Source organism: Rhinatrema bivittatum, chromosome 1, assembly GCF_901001135.1.
Source record: "Rhinatrema bivittatum chromosome 1, aRhiBiv1.1, whole genome shotgun sequence".
Lineage (NCBI taxonomy): Eukaryota > Metazoa > Chordata > Amphibia > Gymnophiona > Rhinatrematidae > Rhinatrema > Rhinatrema bivittatum.
Genome location: NC_042615.1, coordinates 400087051 through 400112475, shown reverse-complemented (window position 1 = coordinate 400112475; position 25425 = coordinate 400087051). Strand labels below are relative to the sequence as shown.

Below are 25425 nucleotides of genomic sequence, written 5' to 3'. Positions count from 1 at the left end.
GCCCCACCCCCCCTCGGGCGGGGACCCTTGATCCCGGAGGACCCCACGTCCGGTGGACTCCCCCTTGAGACGGGGGCGGTCTTGGGAACCTTCGGGGGAGCGGGAGCCTCCGCCTCCCAGCCGGATCCTGCCTGCAAAAAGGCTTTGTGCATTAAAAACACAAAATCGGAAGAAAATGGCACTGACCGTTTTAGATTTTTCTTCGGACCATCCGATGAAGGGGGGCCGCGAGGAGACCCCGAATCGGCCTGGGAGCACGGGCTCTGTGCCTCAGGAGAGGGAGGAGGAGAGATTTCCTCCTCCGATGCTGAGCATGCAGCCTGCCGCGTGGCCAAGATGGCCGCCGCACTCCTCCCCGGTGGAGGAGGGGCCAGAGGACGACTGCCTGAGACGCTGCTGTGCCGCTCCGGAGAGAGGAGAGAAGATCGGCTGCGGGCAGCGCTCGGCCCCCCCGAGGGTCCCTCGCCCCCGGGAACACATCGGGGGCAGAGACCCCCGCGGGAGAGTCGCGCCCCCGCCTCTCCACAGGTCAGGCAGACCGAAGATCGCGGCATCAGCACCGCGAACGGAGCAGCACGAAAAAATGGCGCCAAAAACTCTCAGAGAGGAGAGCCCCACAGCAAACGCGCGCCGGGTGAGCTAGCCACCCCCTCCGGGGTCCGAGCAGGCACGGGCAGGCCGGGGTCAGGAGAAATGAGCACACTGCCTGTCCCCAACAGGACTTAAATGGCTCTGTAAGTAAAAACTTTAAACTTTAAACTTTTTTTTTTTTTTTTTTTTAAACCCCCTTTAGGACTAAAGCCTGGAATTGGGGGGGGAGGGTGACCGGCCCACCGGTAAGCTCTCCCCCAGCCTGCGGACACACTAACCCGGGAATATCAGGAGGGTACTACCCTCCGAGCCTGCCTCACACTAATCCCTAGCTGCGCAGCGCAAGACACTCACACAGACATTCACACAGACCGACAGGCAGACAGAGGAGAGAACGGAAGCATCCAATGATCTTGTCCCCTGTCCTACCTTACTCTTTATATTGTATTGTATTTTTTTAATTTTCCCAGGACCGAGAAAATAAAAACCGACCGGAGCAGGACCGCAGGTTATGCCTCTCAATCTGCTGGAGTCAGAGATTATACTGAAGGGTCGCAGGTGGCACACCAGTGTATATAGGGGGTGCTTTCAGTTTTCTCTCTGACTCCATCTGCTGGAGGGGAGGCATAACCCAGCTGTCTGGACTGATCCTGGTACGTACTGGGAATGTGTATTTATTTAAAATTCTTTTATTCTGCTTAATCCGAAATAATCATTCTAAGCGGATAACATAAAAACATAAATATCAAGATGCAAAAAAACAAAAGAAAATTAAATAAAATGAACAGCAAAACACAATATATCAGACAACTGCTGCAAAAGTATTAACACACACACCAGACCCCAGTGCTAAGTAGAATTGATTTTGGCAAAGACCTCTTGAAATAGCCAGGCTTTCGTTTGTTGCCCTTCTCCACTCTCCTTTCTTCCTCCACTCAAAAAGTAGCAGTCTACACTGGCGCCACAGTATGAGCAGGCAGGAAGGTAGCAAGGTTGCGGGAGGATGAGCAGTGCTTCTCTCATGAACTGCTGATCCTGCCTCCTGCAATCTTTGGTTAGTGTTACTCATGCTGATAGCCAATAGAACATGGGAGAGAGAAGGGCTTCCAACTTTCTCCGTGTCCATTTCTGCTGTTCAGCTATCACTCATCAGCTTTCAATTTACAGTCACTATTGGCCAGCTAGAGACCAGAAACTGCTAAAATGTTTTCAAAGTGAGAGGACAAACATTTTCTCATATGCTTTCAGTGTTATGTATTTTTCTCTTTTTTTTTTTAGCATGCATGCTTTGCTTCTATCTGATTTTCCTATAACCGTCATTGTGTTTTCTCTGCTTTGTTTCCCTTCCCTTAGCAAAGTGATTTGAATTCCTTCCTGTGGACCATAAAGAGAGATCCACCATCTTACTTCTTTGGCACCATCCATGTTCCTTATACACGAGTCTGGGATTTTATCCCTGAAAACTCCAAGAAAGCATTTCAACAGAGCAATATAGTATATTTTGAGTTGGACTTGACTGACCCCTATACCATTTCTGCTTTGACCAGCTGCCAGATGCTACCACAGGGTGAAAACCTGCAGAGTGTGCTTCCTAGGGACATCTACCGCAGGCTTAAGCGCCACCTAGAGTATGTCAAACTCATGATGCCCTCCTGGATGACCCCAGACCAGCGGGGTAAAGGACTTTATGCTGACTATCTTTTCAATGCTATAGCTGGAAACTGGGAGAGAAAGCGACCTGTTTGGGTGATGCTTATGGTGAATTCCCTGACTGAGGTTGACATAAAGTCTCGTGGTGTCCCGGTACTGGACCTATACCTTGCCCAAGAAGCTGAACGTTTGAAAAAGAGGACTGGAGCTGTAGAAAAAGTGGAGGAGCAATGCCACCCACTAAATGGTCTGAACTTCTCACAGGTAAGAGAGCAGCACACTATTACAGAGAGTTGTGTAAATACTACACTGAGTTTTGCAACAGATACAGTAGTAAAAAAGCTGAGCTCCTAAATTAAGTCCCTATTTTTAGCTGAACTGAGGGACATAAGTTACCAGCTAAAAATTCATGAAAATTTAGGAGCCTAAAATTAAAGACAGCTGTTCATTTGCCTAGATTTAGGATTGTAAATTAGGTGCCTATTTCTGAAAATCAGTGCTCATCTCCTAACTTTGTCTCCCTACCTAACTCTGCCCCTATAGGCACCTACTTCTTAGGATCCAAAATTTAGGGTCCTAATGAAAAAAAGAGCCTAAAATTAGGAACTCACTCAGTCCTAGTAATTTTCAAAAGGGCTAATTTAGGAGCTTAATTACAAATGTTATGAGCCTAAACTCTTTGAAAATTGTCTCCTTGGCCAGTTAACAGTACATGCTGGTTTGTTTTTTCAAACTTAACCAATTATGTAACAAGAAGTTTGACAATATGCTGTAATATTTACTTTCTCACTTGTAGTAAAATCAGTAACATCTTGAGTTTCAGGGTTGAGGGTTGTGCATTAAAAGCACAAAATCGGAAGAAAATGGCACTGACCGTTTTAGATTTTTCTTCGGACCATCCGATGAAGGGGGGCCTGCCTCACACTAATCCCTAGCTGCGCAGCGCAAGACACTCACACAGACATTCACACAGACCGACAGGCAGACAGAGGAGAGAAAGGAAGCATCCAATGATCTTGTCCCCTGTCCTACCTTACTCTTTATATTGTATTGTATTTTTTTAATTTTCCCAGGACCGAGAAAATAAAAACCGACCGGAGCAGGACCGCAGGTTATGCCTCTCAATCTGCTGGAGTCAGAGATTATACTGAAGGGTCGCAGGTGGCACACCAGTGTATATAGGGGGTGCTTTCAGTTTTCTCTCTGACTCCATCTGCTGGAGGGGAGGCATAACCCAGCTGTCTGGACTGATCCTGGTACGTACTGGGAATGTGTATTTATTTAAAATTCTTTTATTCTGCTTAATCCGAAATAATCATTCTATCCACTGTCTATTCTAATAGACAGTGGATATATCATTGGGATATGATGATGTAGCTAGGAAAGAATATAATCAATGATTCTAATTTTTGAAGTCACAAATTATAACATAAGAACATAAGAATTACCATACTGTGTCAGACCGAGGGTCCATTATGCCTGGTATCCTGTTTCTAGCTGTGGCCAATCCCCGTCACAAGTACCTGTGCTGTTGCGCAGTGATAATAGTGGCTATTCCCCAAGTCTACTTGGTTAATAACAGAGATGTCAATAAACTATTATTAACCAGGCAGACTTGAGGAAAGTTCAGTGCTTATCCCTGGGGGGTAGCAGCATTTGGAATACTGTCAGGTACTTGTGACCTGGATTGGTCACTGTTGGAAGTAGGATACTGAGCTTGATGGATCCTCAGTCTGACCCAGTATGGCAATTCTTATGTTATAATTTGTGATCTCAAAAAGGGTGATCACCTTAGAATCACTGATTATATTCTTTCCTAGCTACATTGTATCCCAATGATATATCCACTGTCTAACTATTAGAACATAATCCCTCCCACCCCTGAAACTCAAGATGTTACTGATTTTACTCAGTGCTATCAATTTTTCTCATTGTTTCAAATTTTCTGTATATGCACAATGTTTTTGCCTTCTTGTGGACTAATATGTAGGCATTCAGAAGAAGATTTTTTGGTGGTCTTAGGAAAAGATAATTGCTGCTGTCAAAACAGCAAAAAATCCTCTTACAAAGTAGCTGATATTTACCAGCAAGAGTGTTAAGTAAAGAATTCCCTATGTAATGTTGAAATTTTAAATGATACCTCTCATGTTCTCATAATGGGCACCGGTAGCATCCATTCATTGGAGTGTACCTGTTTGGCTGGATGCTCAGTTTTAAAACAAGTATTTTACTTTAGAAAATTTTAAAACTACATTAATTTGGTTACCAGAGTCTGGAATATTCAGCATGATGTCATTAATACTCCTGCTTGACTCCTTAGGTTCAGCAGCAAACTATTTAATCTTCAGAGTATTATTTTAAACCAAATTGTCCAGCCTGTAACTTCATTACTAAAAGATTTCCTTAGTAAACAAATGATAGTGAATGCATGTAACAGCCACCCAGTAGAAATGGTAAAAGCCAAAGCAGTGACAGAATTCAAGAATTCATAGAACAGGCACAGATGATTCTTAACTATGATGAAGGGATGGTAAAGTCAGAGATCATTTGTGGTCTATGGCACTGCAAAAGGAAGCAAATTGACTAGACAACATGAACCTTATGGTCCTTATCTGCTGTCATATTCTCTGTTTCTATGGAGCAGCAATGCAGCTTAAACCACTTCCACTAAGTTACTACCTTAACAGTGCCACATGTGTTAGTGGATCACCAGAAGTAGAACTTCTAGATTTTTATATATTATTCAGAGTGATTATAAGGCAATTTTCAAAGCCATTTACCTAAGTAAATACTGATATACCCAAGAGAAAGGGCCTGTCTGAAAATAGATCTCTTCTGCCCAGCTAAAATTAAATGGTGGCTTGCATAGCATGCACACTTTTAGCTGGGTTAAAGGGCATTCCGAGGGGGAGGGGCATGGAAATGTTTATGTTGAAGAGAAAACAAGCTGTATACTAGGATTTTCAAGAGCATGCATTCTGTTTTACAGCCCCCCCCCCTTCCCCACTCACCACCTAAACAATTTACAAGGTGCATATGAGCATGAATAGTTTTATTTGCAAGTATGCTATTTAAAAATTACCCTCGTATTTAATGTTTGCATGATACAAAAGCAGTAACTTTGTAGCACTTCTGAATGTACCTTTGATACTTACATATTTGCAAGAATTTCTTTAAATTGTAATGAAATTGGTTTAAAAGACTACAAGACTGCCTAGTGTCAGGATCTGACTGAGATGTAGATGGTCTAAGAACCTGTAGCTCATGTACCTTTGTTGGATTATGGGACCAGAGTATCTGAGATATGGAAACCTAATTCAGCGTTGAGCTGCACACTTCCTTAGTGAAGCAAGAGGCTGTAATCCCATAGATGGTCCGTTAAGTGGTCCAGAACTAAGACAAGGAGGTCTAGCTGTGAGGAGTCAGAAACCAAGGTAAAAAGGCCCAGCTATAAGCAGTAAAAAACCAGGAAGTTGAGCCAGGAGTAGAAAATCATCCCAGGGTGCTAGTAAAGATTCCTCTGTGGTGACTGGTCTTATATACTGTTCCTTATTAGGTTTCTTCCTTTTCTTCATCCAGTCCCTGTTCTCTGGGGGGGGGGGGTATATCTTAATCCTTTTCCTTTGTGTCTCTTTGGCTCTTTCCTTATTCTTCTTCCCCTGATATCCCTGGGCCACGGGTTCAACTCTCAGTGTTCCCAACACCCAGCCTCAAATGGATGGTCTCACAGCACAAAAAACCCCATCCTGTTATCTCCAGGTTAAACTCATAATCTCTTCTTTTCAAGTTCTGCCTTCAGCTTCCTCCCACCGGTCTAGCATGTGGCAACAAATTGTGACTCAAGGTCAGTACTCAGTCTGTACACTGCAGATTTTCTACCTCAGTTCTCTATTCCAGCTAGTAGTACAACTGACATTGCAAAGCATCCAGTTCTCTCAAAGATGCCACCCAAATCATACCCACTATCTCTAATCCTGACATATATTGAGTGATTTTGAGTGATGTAAGTGAGCACCAAATTTAGACTTCCATCTTGGTCTGCAGCTAGGGTAGCCATTTTTCCTTGTTTTTAGAAGGCAATTCAGTTTTCTGCTACTGTGTTTTCTATAGATGTGAAATAGAATGACTTTATATCCTCTATTTTTCTGTTGAGACACTCATCCTTTCAGCCCACAATTGAACTTAATGTAACTCCAGCTTAGGGTACAGAAAATACAACCAAGTGACTGGGAGTCCATACCTTTCCTGTAGGAAGTTCTTAGAAAGTGGTCTAGCTGGTGGTTTTTGTGGATCTGGCCCAAGGTATAAATTATCTTACTGGACAGGGAAAATTCCAAAATCAAACTTCCCCTCTGTGGTTCTCGCAGTTACCTCTCTTGGGATAAAAAAACATTTTGAGATCCTGGGAAAGCAGTCTTTAGACACTCATGCCTCTTCAAGCCCAAATCCTTAAAACCAGTTAGTGTTTCCATGAGTCCTTTCACTTCTTTTGAATTAAGTACCCAAGTATTGCCTTAATGAAAGACTCTAAAACCTTGCTGGGTACTACAATGAAAACGTTATGCCTTTCTGAAATAACTGTGAGCAGTATGGAGTTATTTTTAGAGATGTGCTTTGGGTTAGGATTTCGTCTTGGGCTTCGTTTCGGGCCCCCCACCCCCCCCGTGGGAATTTCGTTTTTCCCATGGTTTGGGGGTTTTTTGGGGGGGCCCCGATTTTCAGATTAGTGCACGCTAACTCCCGATAGTGCGCACTAACGTGGAAGAGTTAGCGCGCACTATCGGGAGTTAGCGTGCACTAACGAGAGTTAGAATGCACTAACTCCTGTAAGTGTGCACTAACCCACAAATGAATTTTTTATGAAATTTCAGAAAAAATTCTATCGTTTTTCGGTTCTCCCGTTGAAATTGCCTAATTTCGGAAAAACGATTGCACATCCCTAGTTAGAACATAAGAACATGCCATACTGGGTCAGACCGAGGGTCCATCAAGCCCAGCATCCTGTTTCCAACAGTGGCCAATCCAGGCCATAAGAACCTGGCAAGTACCCAAAAACTAAGCCTATTCCATGTTACCGTTGCTAGTAATAGCAGTGGCTATTTTCTAAGTCAACTTAATTAATAGCAGGTTTTTCCTCCAAGAACTTATCCAATCCTTTTTTAAACACAGCTATACTAACTGCACTAACCACATCCTCTGGCAACAAATTCCAGAGTTTAATTGTGCGTTGAGTAAAAAAGAACTTTCTCCAAAGTCCACTGTTTCACACTGTTAGTAGAGAAGGTCAAGGAGCTCAGACTGCACACATCCTCCCCTCAGCCAGTCATCTCTGGACCTCTTTCCACCACTTCTGATTTTAATAGCTGAGTGGCTCTTGGCACTAAGGTACGTGTGGCCCTAGACATTAGACACTAGATATACTCAAGCATTCTCTCACATTCATTAGCTCTCTCCACACAAACACACACAGACACTCTCTCACACTCAAGTGACTCTTTCTCCCTCACACACAGACACAGGCACTCTCTCACATTCAGTGGTTCTCTGTCCCTCATATACATACAAACTCAGGCACTCACATTCAGTGGCTCTCTCCACACAAACACATACAAATACAGGCACGTTCTCATATTTAGTGGCTTACTCGCTCTCACACACACACACACACTCACTCTATCTTTTTCATTCACTCAGGCTCAGGTTCTCCTGCTCTTCTCTGCCTCTTCATAATGCCACTGGCTCACGGGGCCTCTCTTTTTCAGCTGCAGCGGTATGGGCTCCACAGCGGCCTGCCAGGACTCGTCTTCAGCCACCAAAGGGATGGGATCCAATGGCAATCGCAGGATCTCCTCTGTTCTTCAGCCAGCGCAGGATGGGCTCTGTGGCAGCCTGCTGGATAACATGTTTTTTATGGCATGGAATGTAGCAGGAGTTGTGTTGATGCAGTGTCATCTCCTGCTGCTGCGGGGCTGATCTCGCAATAGGAGCTGCTTGATTGGCCCCACGGAAGCAGGAGATGACATTCACTTAAACTCGACTCCTGCTGCCAGCTGTAGGTCCATGAAGTGGATCACGCGGTTGAGTGCAATATAGGCTCAGGCAGAAGATTTTGCTTATCCCTGCCCAACTTGGAAAAAAACATGTGCGCAAAAAAAAAAAAAAAAAGTAAATAAAGGAAATCAGTTAGGACCGGGAATTCACTGAATCCCTTGAAGGTCCTGACCACACGCCACTGCCTCTGGTTGTTGGTTATCTTGGCCAATCTTTTTTCTTAAGGCTGTCTTAGGTCACAGAAGTGGTTGGACACCTGGTCGCTGGAATATCTTCTTCTACCCATACTGGCAATTCTGTGGACAATCTTGCTTCAGATCATTGTCTTTGTGCCTTGGAGGTTTTCAGTATCTGGCGTCTAAAGATCTGATCTTATTTTGCCCTCATCAGTTGAAAACTTGTGGGCACAAATTAGCTGTCTACCCTCAGTGTTGCTGCCACCTGGTTGGGTTGCCACTTCTGGGGGGACATCTGTTCCCTCCCTGTCTGTCTCTCTGACTCACTCCCATACCCTTTCTCTCCTCCTTTGAGCCATCTTCTTCCCTCCTCTCCCCCCCCCCTCAGCTATATGTGCTGCCTTTCACTATCCTGCCTCCCTCCTCACTCTTCTGCCATTCTCTTGGCCCCTCCCTCCTTCCACTCCGCCTCACTCTATTCCTGTCCTGTACCTCTCTGCTACCTCTGGCTTCACTAACATTCCAATATTCCTCCTGCCCCACTCTCTGATTCCCCTCATCTCCTGTCCCTCCTGTTCTCTCCTCATTCATCTCAGTCACACACCTGTGATGCCCACTCACTTCACTTCCACTCACCATCCTCTCCTCTAGCATGTATACCCAAGCTGCCCTTTCACACTCTAAAGAAAAAGGACAAAAAGACAGTCAAGACAAACAGAAAAAACACACACTCTTCTTTCACTCACAGAAAAACATAATCACAACAGGAAAAGACAGGACAAAGCACTCAGGTAAACTTTGAAAGCTTTCACAAGTTTCAGCTAATCTAGTATGATGAAGCATATTTATTAAAAAGAAAAAGGGAAATGGCTCAGACTACCTGATGAGCAAACTGCCTCCCTACACACCCAACAGACCTCTAAGGTCATTCCAAGGAGCCTCTCTATAGTTACTTCTTCATCAAAGGAAATAAAGTGCTCTAACACCCAAAAAGCCCTTTCCCTGTGGAACTACCTATTAGAAATGCTTTGCCAAAATTAAAACTATCTCTTCTTCAAGAAGCAGGTGAAAATTTGGCTTTTTAGCTAAGTTTTCAATGGTAAGAGCAACTGACTACAGTCTGCACACTCCCTTGCCTGCAACCTGTCACATGCTCTTTAATTGACTTCAGCTGAAAACCTAAATTGCTAACTCTTCTTAATTTACTATAATACATCTGAAAATTGAGTCTATATACATTAATTCCTATCCTAGAATTGACTATTTATGTCAATTTCTATGTTATTGCCTAATTTGATATTAATATTAATGCTTAATTTATTATTTACCAGCTGTACCAGTCTTATCTGTCAATAGCTAAGACCTAGGGTACTGTCAATGTGCATCAACACCCTTAGACCAATGTGTAATGTTATGCTATCTAATCTGTCAGTCTACCTGTGTCAGGGTTACTTGTTCTTATGTGTACTATTTGTGATAGCTGTGTCAGTGTCCTGCAGAAGGCAGGACACTGACACAGCAAGGCAATGTACCATTGTACATTGCCTTGGGTGAAAAATTTACTTTAAAAAATGCGGTCAACAAATTATAATAAGTAAATAAATATAAAGCTGCCTCTACCAAAAACTTCTCTCATCTCTCACTCCTCTTCTCAAACACATAACCAACCCTCAAAAGAGCAGGAACAGGAACATAAGAACACATAAGAACATAGGAAGTTGGCTTTTATATAGCAAGAAAATATTGCTGAAGTGGTATTTTATCTCTTTGCGTGATATTTTCTTAACTACGCCTCCTTGCTTTTCTGAATACTACAGTACAAACTAGCTAATATCATGTGATTTTAATGGTAAATATTGTGTGGTAATAGATTTTTATTTTTTTTTACCATGGCTTAATGAATGATGCCCTAAGTTTGCTAGATAGCTGACTCTACCCCACCCCCAACATATCTGGCGAACCTTTTAGCTGGATAAAAAGATACCTGGATAGGTCCTGGATGCTGAGTGTGGCTGGATATTAAAATGGCACTAAGCATGAACTTCTAAGTGCCAGCAACTGTCAGTGCTATTTGTACTTAGTAATTCAGTTGAGGCAGCAAGAGCTAAATCTGCATCCTCCCCTTCCTCAGTGGAGAAATCTTTTGGGAGGATCTAGACTCAGAGGCTGGAGGGGAGATCAGGAGAGAGAAGGAGGGAAATTCAGAGTCATTTTGGGGTTTTGTATTCTGAAAAGTGTTATTGGGAATGGGGAGAGGCCATGGCCAGTGTTAAAAAAAACAACAATAAAAAAACCCAAAAGGATCAGGATGGAGTGGGCACCACTGCAGGTCAGTTTGAAAAAAAAAAAAGATATAAATAGTGATTGGGAGAAGGAGAGGAGATGTGATTTCACTGGAAGTCAGTGTTAAAAAAAAATCCAAGGGATCTGAAGAGGGAATATGGGCACATGTGCAAGCCAGTTTTATTCTGAAAAGATAAAGGAATCAGGAGGGAGAGGGATTGGGCTGTGCTGGAGATTTTTGAAAATATTTTCAGAGTGGGAAGGAAAGGGGGAGCCTTTTTTCCTTTTAAAGAACAGTTAGCAGTTTAGTGCCTGATTTTCAGCTAAATTTAGCCAGGGGACCTCAGCTGCTCTAAATCTAGCCACTCGCATTATGACTCACTAGATTTAGGCGAATATTCATCTGAAAATCTAACTTGTTAGGGTCAGCTGAATGTTTGCTTACAATTAACTAGTTAAAATTAGCTAGTTATCTTACCTCTCAGTAGGTTTCTCAATAAGGATCTTTAACTTTCTGCTAGATAATTTTCAAAGCTCTAAAGTTTGCTGAATTAAGCCCTGCAAAAGAAAAGCTTAACTTTTCGTAGCAAGGGAAGGAGGCTTAGAGATCCCTTTTAATTCTTAATATTTGCTCATACCTTATGTACATAGCTTTGAAAATAGATCCCATAAAATATCCACAAACTAAACTGTTTAAAGCAATGTGGGATTAAAGTCTAGAATATGAAATGCTCAAGAAAAATGTTTCCTAGTTTGAATATATTTAAATAGTGACTGCTTGAAGGAAGACTTTGATTGATATAACTGTCTAAAAAGTACAGCAGAGTGTTAAAGGCCAAAATATCTTTACAGGTCCTTTGCTTCTTTGCTTGATGACTCAGTGAAGTGATATGACATCCTGACCAATGGGTCAGTATCCCTGAGGTACAGTTATGATGAAAGGAAGTTAAGATTGCCCTAAGGAAGTATTTGATCTAGTTTTCACAACAACATTTTCCAGCAGGGCTTTCAGATACCATACGTTATGTGACTTGAAAGTTAGAAAAAGTAACACGATGGGTTTCTGCTTTAAAACAGGGATGTGCAAACAGCAATGGGGGAAGGGACATGTACAAGCATTCAGGGAGTTGCTGTCTGCTATGGGCCAATCATTAAAAAAAAATAAAAAATTGCTGACCCTGGCTCCCAGAGACTCTGAAAGAGAAAGCTGCTTTAAAGGAGAGACTGCCAGAGCAACCATGAGAGTCTCATCTGAGACTCCCTGATGAGAGAGGCAGGTCTGAAGGGAACAGGGTGATGGTAGAGATGGGGTCAGAGCTCCTCAGAGAGGCAGGAGTTTAAGAAGAGGGAAACTTAAAGTATAGCTGCATGCTTGACCAGTTTTCATTTTATTTTAATTTTGGTTCTCCTGTTGTGTTTCAGGTTCTGAGCAATGGAAAATCATTCTGCTGTGATTTCCTCCTTGCTCAGTCTGCCCTGGGGAGAATGGGAGCAGAGGGAGTGAGTGAGAGGTGTGTGTGTGTGTTGGGTGTGTGTGTGTGATTTATTTCTCACTCTGTGTATGATGGTTTGGTGTATTTCTCTTTGGACCTGTCTAGGTGTGGGATGTTTGACTGTGTTTGTCTGATGTGGTCTGTCTGCATATGTAGTATGATCTCTTTGTCTCTATGTCTGAATAAGTTATCTCTGGCTGGCTAAGGGATATCTGTGTTTGTCTGACTGTGGTATGGTGTACCTACCTGTTTCTTTTTGTCTGTCTGTGTATTGTATATATCTGCCTTTCTCTATATGGGTCTCTCTGTCTTTCTATCTGGGAATGGTATGTGGTGTGACCTGTGGTTTCTCTGTCCCTCTGTGATTGGCTATATAGTACAGTATTTGTCTCTCTTTGTTTGAATAGGTGTGGAGTATGTGTGGAGGATGGGGTGTCTGTCTGGGTGTGATGGTTGACTATCACTCTGCCTTTGGGTGTGGGGTATCTGTGTCTCTCTGTCACTGACTGGATATGATGTTTGTGTGTGTCTTTCTGTCTGGATGTGTCATGTCTGCCTCTCTCTGTGTATGTGAATCTCAGTGTGTCTGTGCTAGTCTCTGCCTGAGTGAAGTGTATCTGTGATTTTCTAGGTGTGGTATATCTGCCTTTTTGTGCCTGTCTAGATGTGGTGTGGTGTTTTGTCTCTCAGTGTCTGTTTATGTAGTGTGTATTTATATCTGTTTTCTCCTTTCAGAAACTTGAAGAGAATCAAAACTAGGACTTTGAGCTGGTGGCTAACAGCGTGGTTGCCTGCTACTTGGCAAATACTTGGTTGGTGAGATATCGACACCAGTCCAGGAATCCAGGATAGCCTTCAGGCATGTCTGTGTATATATTTATCTATTTATATGATAAAACCCAACTTGGGTAGGGGGGGGACCAAACAATTGCCTGCAAAGAAAGGGGAGCTGCAGCTCAAAAAGTTAGATCACTCCTGTTGTAAGAGATAAACAGAACCTAGATTATATTTAGTATATATTTTTTTGGTTGACACAAAATGGGAAAACAGATCTTCCATAAGATCCATAACTGAATACCTGAATAGCATAAGAGGAGAGGGGGAGGACACAGGGTAAAATACTCAGATTAAAAATTAACAAAATAAAAATAAAATATATTTTCAAACATTCCTTTATTACTTTTGTTTTTATTAATTTTGCTGACAGTAGAACTATACGCTGGTGGTAAATTTGGACTTGCTGGGAAGACGCTCTTAAATCCTCAGAGAAAATTTTAAAAAAGAATTCTTGGAGGGTTAAACTATTAATGGCTGTTTATACTGTAAGGTTATTATTTGTCTGCCAGTGTTAGAATTGTTTGCCAGAATGATTTGTGTAGTGGGAAAACAGACTTTTTCTGAACTAGTAAAAGGTAGTATTAATTAACAGTAATTACAAAGGTATCAAATTTAAAAAACAGATTTAAAAAAATAACTAATAAGTAAATTTAAAAAATCTAATCAAATTTATTCAGTTGAGGCATACCAGCCTTTACTCTCTCAGATAATAGAAGGACCAAGGTGCACTCCATGAAGTTAGCAAGTAGCTCATTTAAAACAAATAAAAAAAAAATATTTTTCACTCAGCGCATAGTTAAACTCTGGAATTCATTGCCAGAGGATGTGGTTACAACAGTTAGTGTAACTGGGTTTAAAAAAGGTTTGGATAAGTTCCTAAATCCATAAACTGCTATGATGGTAATCAATAAGCAATAGTAGCTTGTGATCTATCTAATGTTTGGGTACTTGCCAGGTACTTGTGACTTGATTGGCCACTGTTGGAAACAGGATACTGGGCTTGATGAACCCTTGGTCTGACCGAGTATGGCATATCTTATGTTCTTAAGTCCACCAGTGAGATGGGGGTCTATCCAGTCTTTTGCACCAACCGATACATGTATGATTATTTATCTGTTGGTAAGAGGTTGTATATGTGAACTCAGTGCAAAGAACTCCTAGCTCTCAGAGAACAAGTCCAATCTTTAGAGAGCAGGGTGGCAGACTTAAGAAGAGCTCTGGCAAACAGATATATATATATATATATATATATATATATATATATATGATACCTTCAGGGACATATTGGAGTGGTTCTAACTCCAGTCAAGCAGCCCTTGTGCTGCTTTGGAGGAGCAAGGTCACCTGGCAGGAGACCATCATCTTGGAGTGGCAGGAAGTGATCCTGTAGCTAAGACCAGCCTTCCAGGTGATGCTTTATCCTCTCATACCAGGGGTATGTGACCAGGAGGGAAGGGTTAGGACAGCCATTGTAGTGGGTTATTTGATCATCAGGAAAGTAGATAGATGGGTGGTAGGTGAGCATGAGAACTGCTTGATACTTGCCTGCCTGGTATAAAAGTAGTTGAGCTCATGTCAGCTAGATAAGATTTTAGGGAGTACAGGGGAGAGCTGGCTCTTAGGGACATGTGGGTACCAATGACATAGGAAGGTATAGGAAGGAGGTTCTGGAGGATAAATTTAGGATGTTTTGTAGGACATTGAAATCCAGAATCTCCCATGTTGCATTCTCAGAAATGCTTCCTGTTCTATGCGCAAGACTTCAGCGGCAGGCTGAACTCCAGCTTGCATGGGTGAGATGATGGTGCAGGGAAGAAAGTTTTAGGTTTGCTAGGAACTGGGGAACATTCTGGTGAAGGGGAAGCCTATTCTGATGGGATGGGCTCCACTTTAACCAGAATGAAACCAGGCTGCTGTTACTAACCTTTAAAGGAATTTATAAATAAAATAAAGCTTTTAAACTAGATGGTGAGGGAAAGCTGACAGTCACTCAGAAGCACATGGTTTAGAATGATGTTTCTTTGAAGGATACTAACAAAACAGGGATGTTAGGGCATACTGATAGAGAGATTGCAATAAATGCTGAAATAACCCAGGTGCCTTTAAGTAAAGAGCAGACAGAGGAGAAATATTCCATATTACCCCTGTCAACTGATAAGCAAGTTGTTAATACAAACAAAAAACATACTTTGAAATGTCTGCTTACAAATAGTAGAATTATAAAAAAAGAAGATGGGAGAGTTAGAATGCATAGCACTGAATGAAGAGGTTGATATAATTGGCATCTCAGAAACCTGGTGTAAGGAAGATAATGAAAAGGACACTGTGATACAAAGATACAAATTATATTGCAATTATAGAATGGATCAAATTGGTTGAGGGGTAGCGTTATATATTAAAAAGGGCATATAGTCAAACAGGATAAAAGTTTTGCAGGAAACAAAATGCACTGTAGAATCTTTATGGATAGAAATTCCATGTGAGAAGAAGGGGAATAGAATAACATTGGGGATATAATACTGTCCACCTGGCCAGAATGAACAGACAGATGATGAAATGCTAACAGCTTCCCTAATTTAAGTTAAAATTATCAACACAGTAATAATGGGTGATTTCAGTTACTCCGGTATTGACTAGATAAAAAGTCACATCAAGACAAGCTGATACAAGAACTGACAAAAGGGGGAGCTATTTTAGACCTAATCCTTAGTGGAACACATGATTTGGTGCACGAGATATTGGAGATAATGGTGTTGGGGCTATTTGTCAATAGTCATCATAACATATCAAATTTGACTTGATAACTGGAAGGAAGACACTAAGGATATCTATTGCAATAGCATTTAACTTTCAAAAGGAGACTATGATAAAATGAAAACATAAAAACATAAGAAGTTGCCATACTAGGTCAGACCAAGCCAATCATCCTGTTTCCAAAAATGGCCAACTGCAGACCTGCTATTAGCAATCTGTAAACTATAATCAAATTCAACTACAGTACCAATTTTAAAAAATGCTTGAAACCATTATGAAGAACAAAGGGAGCTTGCGCACACATTGACGAGCGGATTATATAACATGTTATAAAATGTGATATCCATGCGCGCCGGGTAAGCATCTCCCAGTTGTTTCCCAGTCTGCTCCAATTAAGGAGCAGAGTGGGAGACAAGGAGGAGAAGGGAAGAGGGAGGAAGGTTAGGGTTAGACAACTTCCCTAACCCTATCCTCCCTCTTCCCTGACCCCTAGAATGTTCCTAACTAGCGTTTTTTTTTTTCTTTCATACTTACTGCTCCTCTGGAGCAGAAGTAATCTCCGCACACTGGCCGACTGCCAGCATGTGCTTCCCCATGAAAGCATCTAATGGCGCTGTCCCAGCCTGCCTCTCGCCCTGCCCCTCCCAGACCCCGCCCCCTGGCCCACCATTTTGTTCAGGCCCGGCACTTCAGCGCGTATTGGAGGATACGCGAGTGACCGGGCCCTTTAAAAAATGCGCACGCAGGGCCTAGACACGCGCTCGCCGCATAGGGTTGATGGACCTTTGATCTGACCAAGTTTTGCAAGTCTTATGTTCTTATGTTCTTAAAAGAGAGAATATAATAATACTTCTATATTGCTCTATGATGTGAACGCAACTTGAGTATTGTGTGCAGTTTTGGTCACCGTATCTCTAAAAAGATATAGCAGAATTAGAAAAGGTATGGAGAAGGGCGACCAAAATGATAAAGGGGATGGAATGATTCCCTTGTGAGGAAAGGCTGAATAGGTTAGGGCTCTTCAATTTGGAGAAGAGACGGCTAAGTGGAGAAATAGAGAGTTATAAAATAATGAGTGTAGTGGATTGGACAAATGGGAATCCATTGTTCACGCTTTCAAATAGTACAAAGACTAGGGAATATGAAATGAAGTTACTAGGTAATACTTTTAAGATAAATAGGAGAACATTTTTTTTACTTCACACACAATTAAACTCTGGAATTCCTTGCCAGAGGATGTGGTAAAAGCTATTAGTGTACTGGGTTTAAAAAAGGTTTGGACAAGTTCCTGGAAGAAAAGCCCATAAACCATTATTAAGGTGGACTTGGGGAAATCCACAGCTTATCCCTAGGATAAACAGCATGAAATCTATCAACCTTTTGGGATCTTGCCAGATTGGATTGGCCACTGTTGGAAATAGGATACTGGGCTTGATGGACCTTTGGTCTGACCCAGTATGGAAAATCTTATGTTCTTATTATTTTTTAAATTTTTATGAAATAATATTCTTTTATAAATGTATTTACTATTCAGAATTTGGAGGGTTATTTTCAAAATGTAAATATTTGTGTAGCCCTTGTCCCATTGTGGTCCTAAGCATGGTGCCCACTAGGAGGGCCTCAGTACATGCAGTCCCCATGACTTCCTGGGATTCCTGCACAAGGGGGAATAGAGTCTTTTCAGGACCCTTAAGGGCTTTTCCTGCTCACCAGTCCTGGCACTCTCAAAGAAGACACAATTCACACCAGTGATGTTGTTCAAAAATAAAAATCCTTTACTGAACTGATGGCAGAGTAAACAAAGTCCAAAACAATACACAACTCTACGGTGCACTACAGAAACCAAAGTCCAAAGTTACAAAAATCAAATCCATTCTCTCTTCATCCACAAAAGGTCAGCTTTTTCAGATGGGAATCCCTTCCAGCCTGGGCCCTCCCAGCACCTGTTTGGTAGATGTAACCCTTTCATCCAAGGTCTTTTTTTTTTTTCCTTCTCTCTCTCTCCTTTGAGTGTCTGGTTGATTGTAGCTGAATCAGACTCTGACTGGTGAACTTTCCCAGGCCAACTGCCCTTCCTATGGTACACTGATCCATACCATCTCCAGGGAAATCCTCTTCTCCTTAAGGTTTGCAACTTCACTCTGGTAAGCTTTTTCAGGAAGCCTGCCCTTCCTCTGGCACCTTCCAATACATTCTCCTATCATAGAATCCGTCTCCTAAAACTCCTAAAACTTCTTATGTTCTTATGTTCCTCTGTGTGAAGGGAAAAGCCCCAGTGCAATACAGGAAATGGAAGATAAAAACATCAAAATCAATCAACTCAAAATAGCAGAAAAGATTACTAAGAAGAGTAGCATTCCTAGGGAGAAAAGTTGGAAAGCTATGACCACAAATGCTCGCAGTCTGGGCAATAAAATCCTAGACCTGCAGGCCTTAATGGTGGCAGTGGACTTTGACATAGTTGCTGTTACAAAAACCTGGTTCACAGAGTCTCACGATTTGGATATGGCCATCCCTTGTTAAAAGTTGATAAAGAAGGACAGGGAGGGCAGCAAAGTGGAAGGATTAGTTTTTTATATAAATTAAAATAAAGCAACTGAATTGCAAGGGTCAAGGGGTAGAGAAGAAGCATTATGGACAGTCCTAAAAAAAGAAGATGGTGCTTCCATTCTTACAGGTGTGGTGTAAAGACCTCCGACTCAATCAGAAGAGCTATTTAGAGATCTGATCAAAGAAATCCAAAAGGTGAGAAAGAAAGGAGAAGTGTTGCTTGTTGGAGAATTTAACCTGCTATATGTAGACTGGAGAATCCCTTCTGTGGAATCTATGAGAAGTTCAGAGATAGTGGATGCCCTGCAAGGGCATCTACTCAAACAAATGGTAATGGAACCTATGAGGGAGGGAGTTATTATCAACTTAGTGCTCTCTATAATGTCTCTAATGTCTGGGTGGATGCCTGCTTGAGCCCCAGTGATCAAACGGTATGGTTTACATTGGGAATAGCCACTGCTATTAATTGCATCAGTGGCATGGGTTCTTCTTAGTTTTGGGTAATTGCCAGGTTCTTGTGGCCTGGTTTGGCCTCTGTTGGAAAAAGGATGCTGGGCTTGATGGACCCTTGGTCTGACCCAGCATGGCAATTTCTTATGTTCTTAAATTACCTGGACCAGATAGTATGCATCCCAGGGTTCTGAAGGAACACAAAAATGAAATTTCAGATCTATTAGTTAAAATTTGTGACCTATCATTAAAATCATCCATTGTACCTGAAGACTGGAGGGTGGCCAATGTAACCCCAATATTTAAAAAGGGCTCTAGTGGCAATCTGGGAAACTATAGACCAGTGAGCCTGACTTCAGTGCCTGGAGAAATAGTGGAAACTATTCTAGAGATCAAAATAACAGAGCATATAGAAAGGCATTGTTTAATGGAACACAGTCAGCATGTATTTACCCAAGGGACGTCTTGCCTCACAAATCAGCTTCATTTTTTTTGAAGGGGTTAATAAACGTGTATTAAGTTGAACCGATAGATGTAGTGTTTTTGGATTTTCAGAAGGTGTTTGACAAAGTCCCCCATGAGAGGCTTCTAAGGAAACTAAAAAGTCATGGGATAGGAGACGATGTCCTTTCATGGATTACAAACTGGGTAAAAGACAGGAAACAGAGAGTAGGATTGAATGGTAAAAGGGGCTGGAGTAGACGAAACCCTATTTACAGAAGAGAATGTGTGGGAAATGCTAGGAAAACTAAAAGTGGACAAGGCCATGGGGCCAGATGAGGTACATCCCAGGATACTGAGGGAGCTCAGAGATGTGCTGGTGGGTCCACTGAAAGACCTGTTCAATAGATCACTGGAAACGGGAGTTGTGCCGCAAGATTGGAGAGGAGCAGTGGTGGTCCCGCTTCACAAGAGAGGGAGGATAGAGGATGCTGGAAACTGCATGCCGTTTAGCCTCACATTGGTGGTGGTAAAACTAATGGACAATCTACTGACAGAAAGGCTAGCGAATTATCTTCAATTGTTGAATTGCTTGACTCGAGGCAACATGGATTCACCAGGGGAAGGTCCTGTCAGACAAATCTGATTGACACTTTTTTTTTGATTGGGTGACTAGAGAATTGGATGAATGAAGAGCACTCAATGTAGTTTACTTGGATTTCAACAAGGTTTTGCTACAATCCCACATAGGAGGTTCATGAATAAAATGAGAAGTCTGCATTTTTTCCCCTGGTCAGAACAGGAGGAAGTATCTTCTCTTTCTTTCTGGTAACAATTTGTTCCTTTCAGATTCTCACTGAGCTCCCAGTGATGTGTCCCTGTATTATTGTTTCTTTGATCATCTTTTTTTAATCATCTTTATTAGATTAGTTTTAAACATTACAATGAATAAAAAAAAAAAACCACCAAGCAGTTAGGGGTGTTACACCAAAATTATAAGAAAGACAAACCAAGACATTTAAAGTTTATATGCACCATCTCAAGTCCACATTAATTGAGGCTCAGAAGAAAAGTTAGAAAACAAAAAAAACCCTCTATTAAACCAGCAACCTGATCATCTTTTTTCTGAAGATTGAAGAGTGATATGGGATAAACACTGAGGATGCCTAGTGGCTAAAAGATGGAGTTGAAGGAAAGGGATAATCCATGTTCTTATGTTCTTAATTGTGGTGACCCACACAAGGTAGCAGTTACTAGCCTAAGGGAGGAAGTAGGAAGGCACAAATTTCCTCCTCTCTCTCTCATATACACACACGTTCATTCTCATACAAACTCATATACCCTTCTACCCTATCTTCTCTTCACTCCCTCTTCATCCCACCCCCATTCTCTTTCCAGACTCACATTTCAGTCATTCACACCTCAGTTACTCACTCCCTTCTCACTCACCTTCACTAACTCCCCTTCCCTTGCACCTCAGTCACTCCCCTTCCCTTTCAAACACTCAACCCCCTTCCCTTCCCTTCCCTGTCACTCACCACTTTTCTCCTGTCTCAATCATTCACCTTCCCACTCAGTCTTCTTCTCTCCCCGCTATCACTTGCTCCCTCTTACCTTCCCTCTGTCACTCACCTCCTCTCTCCCATTCACTCCCTTCCCACCCCTCAGTCACTCCCTTCCCTGTCACTCACTCTCTTCAGCACTCCCCCTTCCACTCAATCACCTTCTTTCTGTCACTCACCCCTCACTCCCACTCCCCCTCTTCTGTTCCCTCATTCTCAACCCCCTTCCCTTTTATCTGTAATGCACCCCTCCTACTCACCCCTTCCCTTCCCCTGTGCCACCTCCCTTCCATCTTAATTTTCTCTCACTCCCTTCCTTTCCTTGTCATTCCCTCCCTTCACTTCCTTTTCAGTCATTCCCTCCCTTCCCTCTGTCACTCACCCTCCTACTCCAATCCCCTTCCCTCAGTCACTCCTTGCTCCCTCCCTTCCCTCTCAGCCATTCATCATGATCAGCCTCTCCTCACTCTCATCTCTTCCCTTTCATTCCCTAGCTTAGTCATACCCTTCCCTTTTCAGTTATTATGACCATATTACTTACCCCTCTTCCCCATCACATCATCATCATCATCATCATCATTGTCTTCTACCTGCCAGCTGGATGCTGGAAGCCTGCTGGCAGGTCACCATCGGGCCCACTGCTGCTTGAGGCTTCTCCTTGCTGCTGGGCGTGGGTGGGTGTCTGTGGGGTTGGTAACCCTGCCAGGGGGGTGGGAACCCTATTAGCACACTACTATATAGAACTGTGGTGGGAGGAGCCTGCAGCCAGCACAAGGAGGCAACTGCTTTGATTGGCTTGCTGTAGATTAAGGCGCCAATTGGATCACCATCCTAGGCCCTGCTGACCTGCCCTCCTGTCCTCCATGTACTGATGCGAATGGCACCTTTTCAAAAAGTCAGTTACATCTCCAGTGCAGGCCACCATGCCGCGCCAACAGTGACTCATCCCTCCTCCCCATGTCCCGACATTATCATTAAAGGCTGGACCTGGCGTTGTGCTTCTCAGCATGTCATCAAAGGCGACATTTTAAGCCTTTGATGAAGACATCAGGCACTCGGCAACGTGAAGGGCTGCACGTTATATAAATTTAAAAATGTATGTCGGGCTGGATGATTGGCCAGATTTGGCTTGTGGGCCATAGTTTTCCCATCGCTGCCCTAGAGGCCTTGAAGGTGTATAGAAGGAAAGCCTATTCTTCAAATAATCTGACCCCTTACCTCTAAGGGACTTGAAGATCAGAGGCAGAGTTTTACTTTTGGCCCTGTGGGGCACTTGTGGCTAATCATGTTTTTGCTAAAAAGGGTATAATGTGGTCATGCTGCTTGCAATCCTCTAGCAGTTGTGCTTCAACATTCTGAATTGGCTAGATCTGGTGGCCTTTTATCACAGCATGGATTACTGTGACAAGACTTGCCTTCTCAGTGTACAGAGAGAGTTTTCATAGTGGCTAGAGATAATACAAGCAGTTTTAAAAAATTGCCTGAATTTGGGGTAACATAGCACCAAGTCCAAGTCTCCTATCCTGTGGTTTTAGAGGGATTTCATAGCTCTCAAAAGAGATTTTGACATCTGGAATCTGACTATTGAAACTACTGGAACACCATATTAATTGGGTTCAGATAGTGTTACTTTTTGCACACTCTTGAATTGTTGTGAGACATGCAATCAGTTTATTCATAGCTGTTGCTTAGTCTGGATCTATGGGTATGAATATATAGTCCCTGTTCCAGTAGGTGAGCTTAGAAAGCAGGGCTCACATGGGATACCAGGGCCAACTCTTTTTTCCTCTCTCTCAGTCCCATAGCCGTGAGGTGTCAGGTTCTTGCCGACAGAGGTCCAAGGTGTTAAGGGTGGCTCTCAATGTCTCTATCCTAATTCTTTTCACTTTCAATGTGAGGGATGTCAGTGCCAACAAAATACTCTGGACTCGAGTTGGGTGTCAAAACAAAACTTTACTGTAGTGTTTCTTCAGTAGCAGCAAATGGCATTTTACATATTTGTTTATTTATGTGATTTATATTCCACTTTTCAGGCACTTTAAAGCGGATCACATTCAGGTACTGTAGGTATGTCTCTCTCCCCAAAGGGCTCACAATCTCAATTTGTAGCTGAGGCAAAGGAGAGCGAAGTGAATTATCCAAGGAGTGGCAGCAGGATTTGAACCCTGGCTGCAGCCCGCTGCATTAATCACCATGTTACCTCTCCACATCAGTTCTTGACACAATCAGCTTTTAATCACAGTTCTCCAAACTTTCTGTATCTGTGCAAGTGGGCCAAGGAAAGATCTTGCTTTCCAGAACATGGAAAACAAGGCTTCCCAGGTGGACAGGATTATTCTAAATTGGGTGGAAAAATCCCCATCTAAAAATACTGGCAAACAAAAAAAACAAAGTTACAGTCTCTGCACACTTGTACCTCTTCTCCCCAGGGTAAAGACTCCGAATGGGAACTTCCAAGTGTAACAAAAAGATTTCACACTTCTCTGTCTCATTTTTTGGGTGAAAATCAAGGCAGCAGGGAAAAAAGCAACTCTTCTGATATTCTCCATTTCAGGCCAGGAAGGATAAAACTTCCCCTCAAAACATAAGGGAAATCTTCACAAAAAGGCAAAAACTGGATCTTTCCTGCAGTAAGTCACCCCTAATCCATCCACAGTTTTTGTGATGTAGACAGGGCCGGTGCAAGGGGATTTGGTGCCCTAGGCGAGCCTTCTCCCTTGTGCCCCCCCCCCCTCCGGGTCGCACCGCCACCCTCCGGTCTCGACCCCGACTCCTACCTCATTCTTGATCACACCCGCCGACTATGTGGTTTTCTGGTCACGAGCAGGTTGGGCACTGCTCATGGCCCGCCAAATCTCCACTCCTCTTTGCCACCGCTTGCGGCCCCATATGGCTCGCACCCAGTATGGCTCGCACCCATGCATTGGTCTCCGGCGCCCGGCGGCCAATGCATGTGTGTGCCTCTCAAGCATCCCCCCCCCCCTTAATCCTTCTTGTATTAATGCTTAAGGTCACAGAAGATCAGTGGCGTCTCTAGACAGAAGAATTGTTTGGGGGGGGGGGGGGGGAGCCAAAATGACATTTTTTCATCATACCCACCTCTATAGCATGGATCCTGCTTTAAAATTGGTTATAGAAAAAAGGTGTTAATAAAAAAGTCCAAAGGGTCTTCTGCGTAATTTTAAAAAGCTGGCCAATTTCACACTATAAAATTATTTGATAGCCTTATTCAACTAATTCTATATGGCTATGAGAGTGAAGTCAAGAATATATAGGAAGGAACAAAATGTCAATACAAATCCTGCATCTCCAGTTCTGTAACTCTGTGCATCCACTGAAATTCCCCCAAACAATGGAGCTTGGATGTTTCCCTTAGAGCTCATCATACTAAAAGATATTTTCAAATTCTGGTTTCACCTCACAGTAACAGCAGCACAAACACCTTTCACTGCCAGGCACACTGTGAACTAACACAAAACCCCGCAAAAAAGACACTCAAAATCTATACTGCAATCCCATCGTAACATAACAATAATAACACCAAGGACTCAATCAACAATAACCCTACCTTTGAAAAAGCAAGGGTAAATATCACTGGGCAACAAATTTTCACAAAAGTCATGTTACCGAAATGAAATTAGTCAATTCTTATAAATTTCCATGTGCTAAACACGAATGTGACTGTGAAAATGCAAAATTGGCTCTAGTTTTTTTTAATATGCAATAATATAATTACATCTTGAACTGCATGCCAATATTAGACCTACGGTTAATACTGTTTGAAAAATGAAGTCATAGACTACGTCTTAGATTTCTTTGCTTGTCTCTTGTACACCTGTTCGGGAGCATCTCTGCGGAGTGTCCAGCTGTAGTCAGCCAGCATGAATATTTCAAATGCTCACCCTTTCTGACTGGGCTTCATATAGTACACTGCTGACGTCAGCTTACTCAGCAGCAGCATGGCAGTAGAACTGCATTGCATCAGAAAATTTATTTATTTATTTATTTAGCATTTTTCTATACCGACCTTCATGGTTAAATACCATATCAGATCGGTTTACATCGAACAAGGGTAGATAACAGAAGGAACAACTTTTTTCTAATCAAGAAACAAAACAAAAGTTACATTTAACGAGGACTATAAACTTGGAAGCTTAGGCAGCTGGAAGAAAAGGCCCGAAGAGGATATTAAATTAGATTAAATACAAGAGAGACATAACATAATCCGGTCCAGTGTTAGTCCACTTATTTGAAGACGAACTATTGCGAATGCGGTATTTAGAGGGGTAGTGAGGTTTCATTGCTCTTGAGCGGAATCTTCTAATGTGTGTCCGAGGGATCCGGGAAGGCTTGGCGGAACAGCCAAGTTTTGATTTTTTTCTTAAATGTTAGTAGGCACGGTTCCAGCCTGAGTTCTGCGGGGAGGTTGTTCCAGATGGCTGGGCCTGCTGTCGAAAAAGCTCGGGCCCTGGTTGAGATGAGGCGTGTGGCTTTAGTTGGAGGGGCTTGAAGTGCACCTTTGTAGATTTCTCTCATTGGTCTGTTGGAGGTATGAAGTTTGAAAGGGATTTCAAGATCAAGATGGAG

At 42.5% G+C, this 25425-nt stretch overlaps 1 protein-coding gene across 1 annotated transcript in view; it reads left to right on the top strand.

Annotated features, from left to right (window-relative positions):
- Positions 1-1102: 1102 nt before the first annotated feature.
- LOC115096712 (metalloprotease TIKI1-like) overlaps positions 1103-25425 on the top strand; it is a 353606-nt gene continuing 329283 nt past the window's right edge. The window contains exons 1-2 of the mRNA XM_029611733.1: positions 1103-1162; positions 1945-2505. Coding sequence (XP_029467593.1) covers positions 1103-1162; positions 1945-2505 — 621 coding nt within the window. The remainder of the gene's footprint in view (positions 1163-1944; positions 2506-25425) is intronic.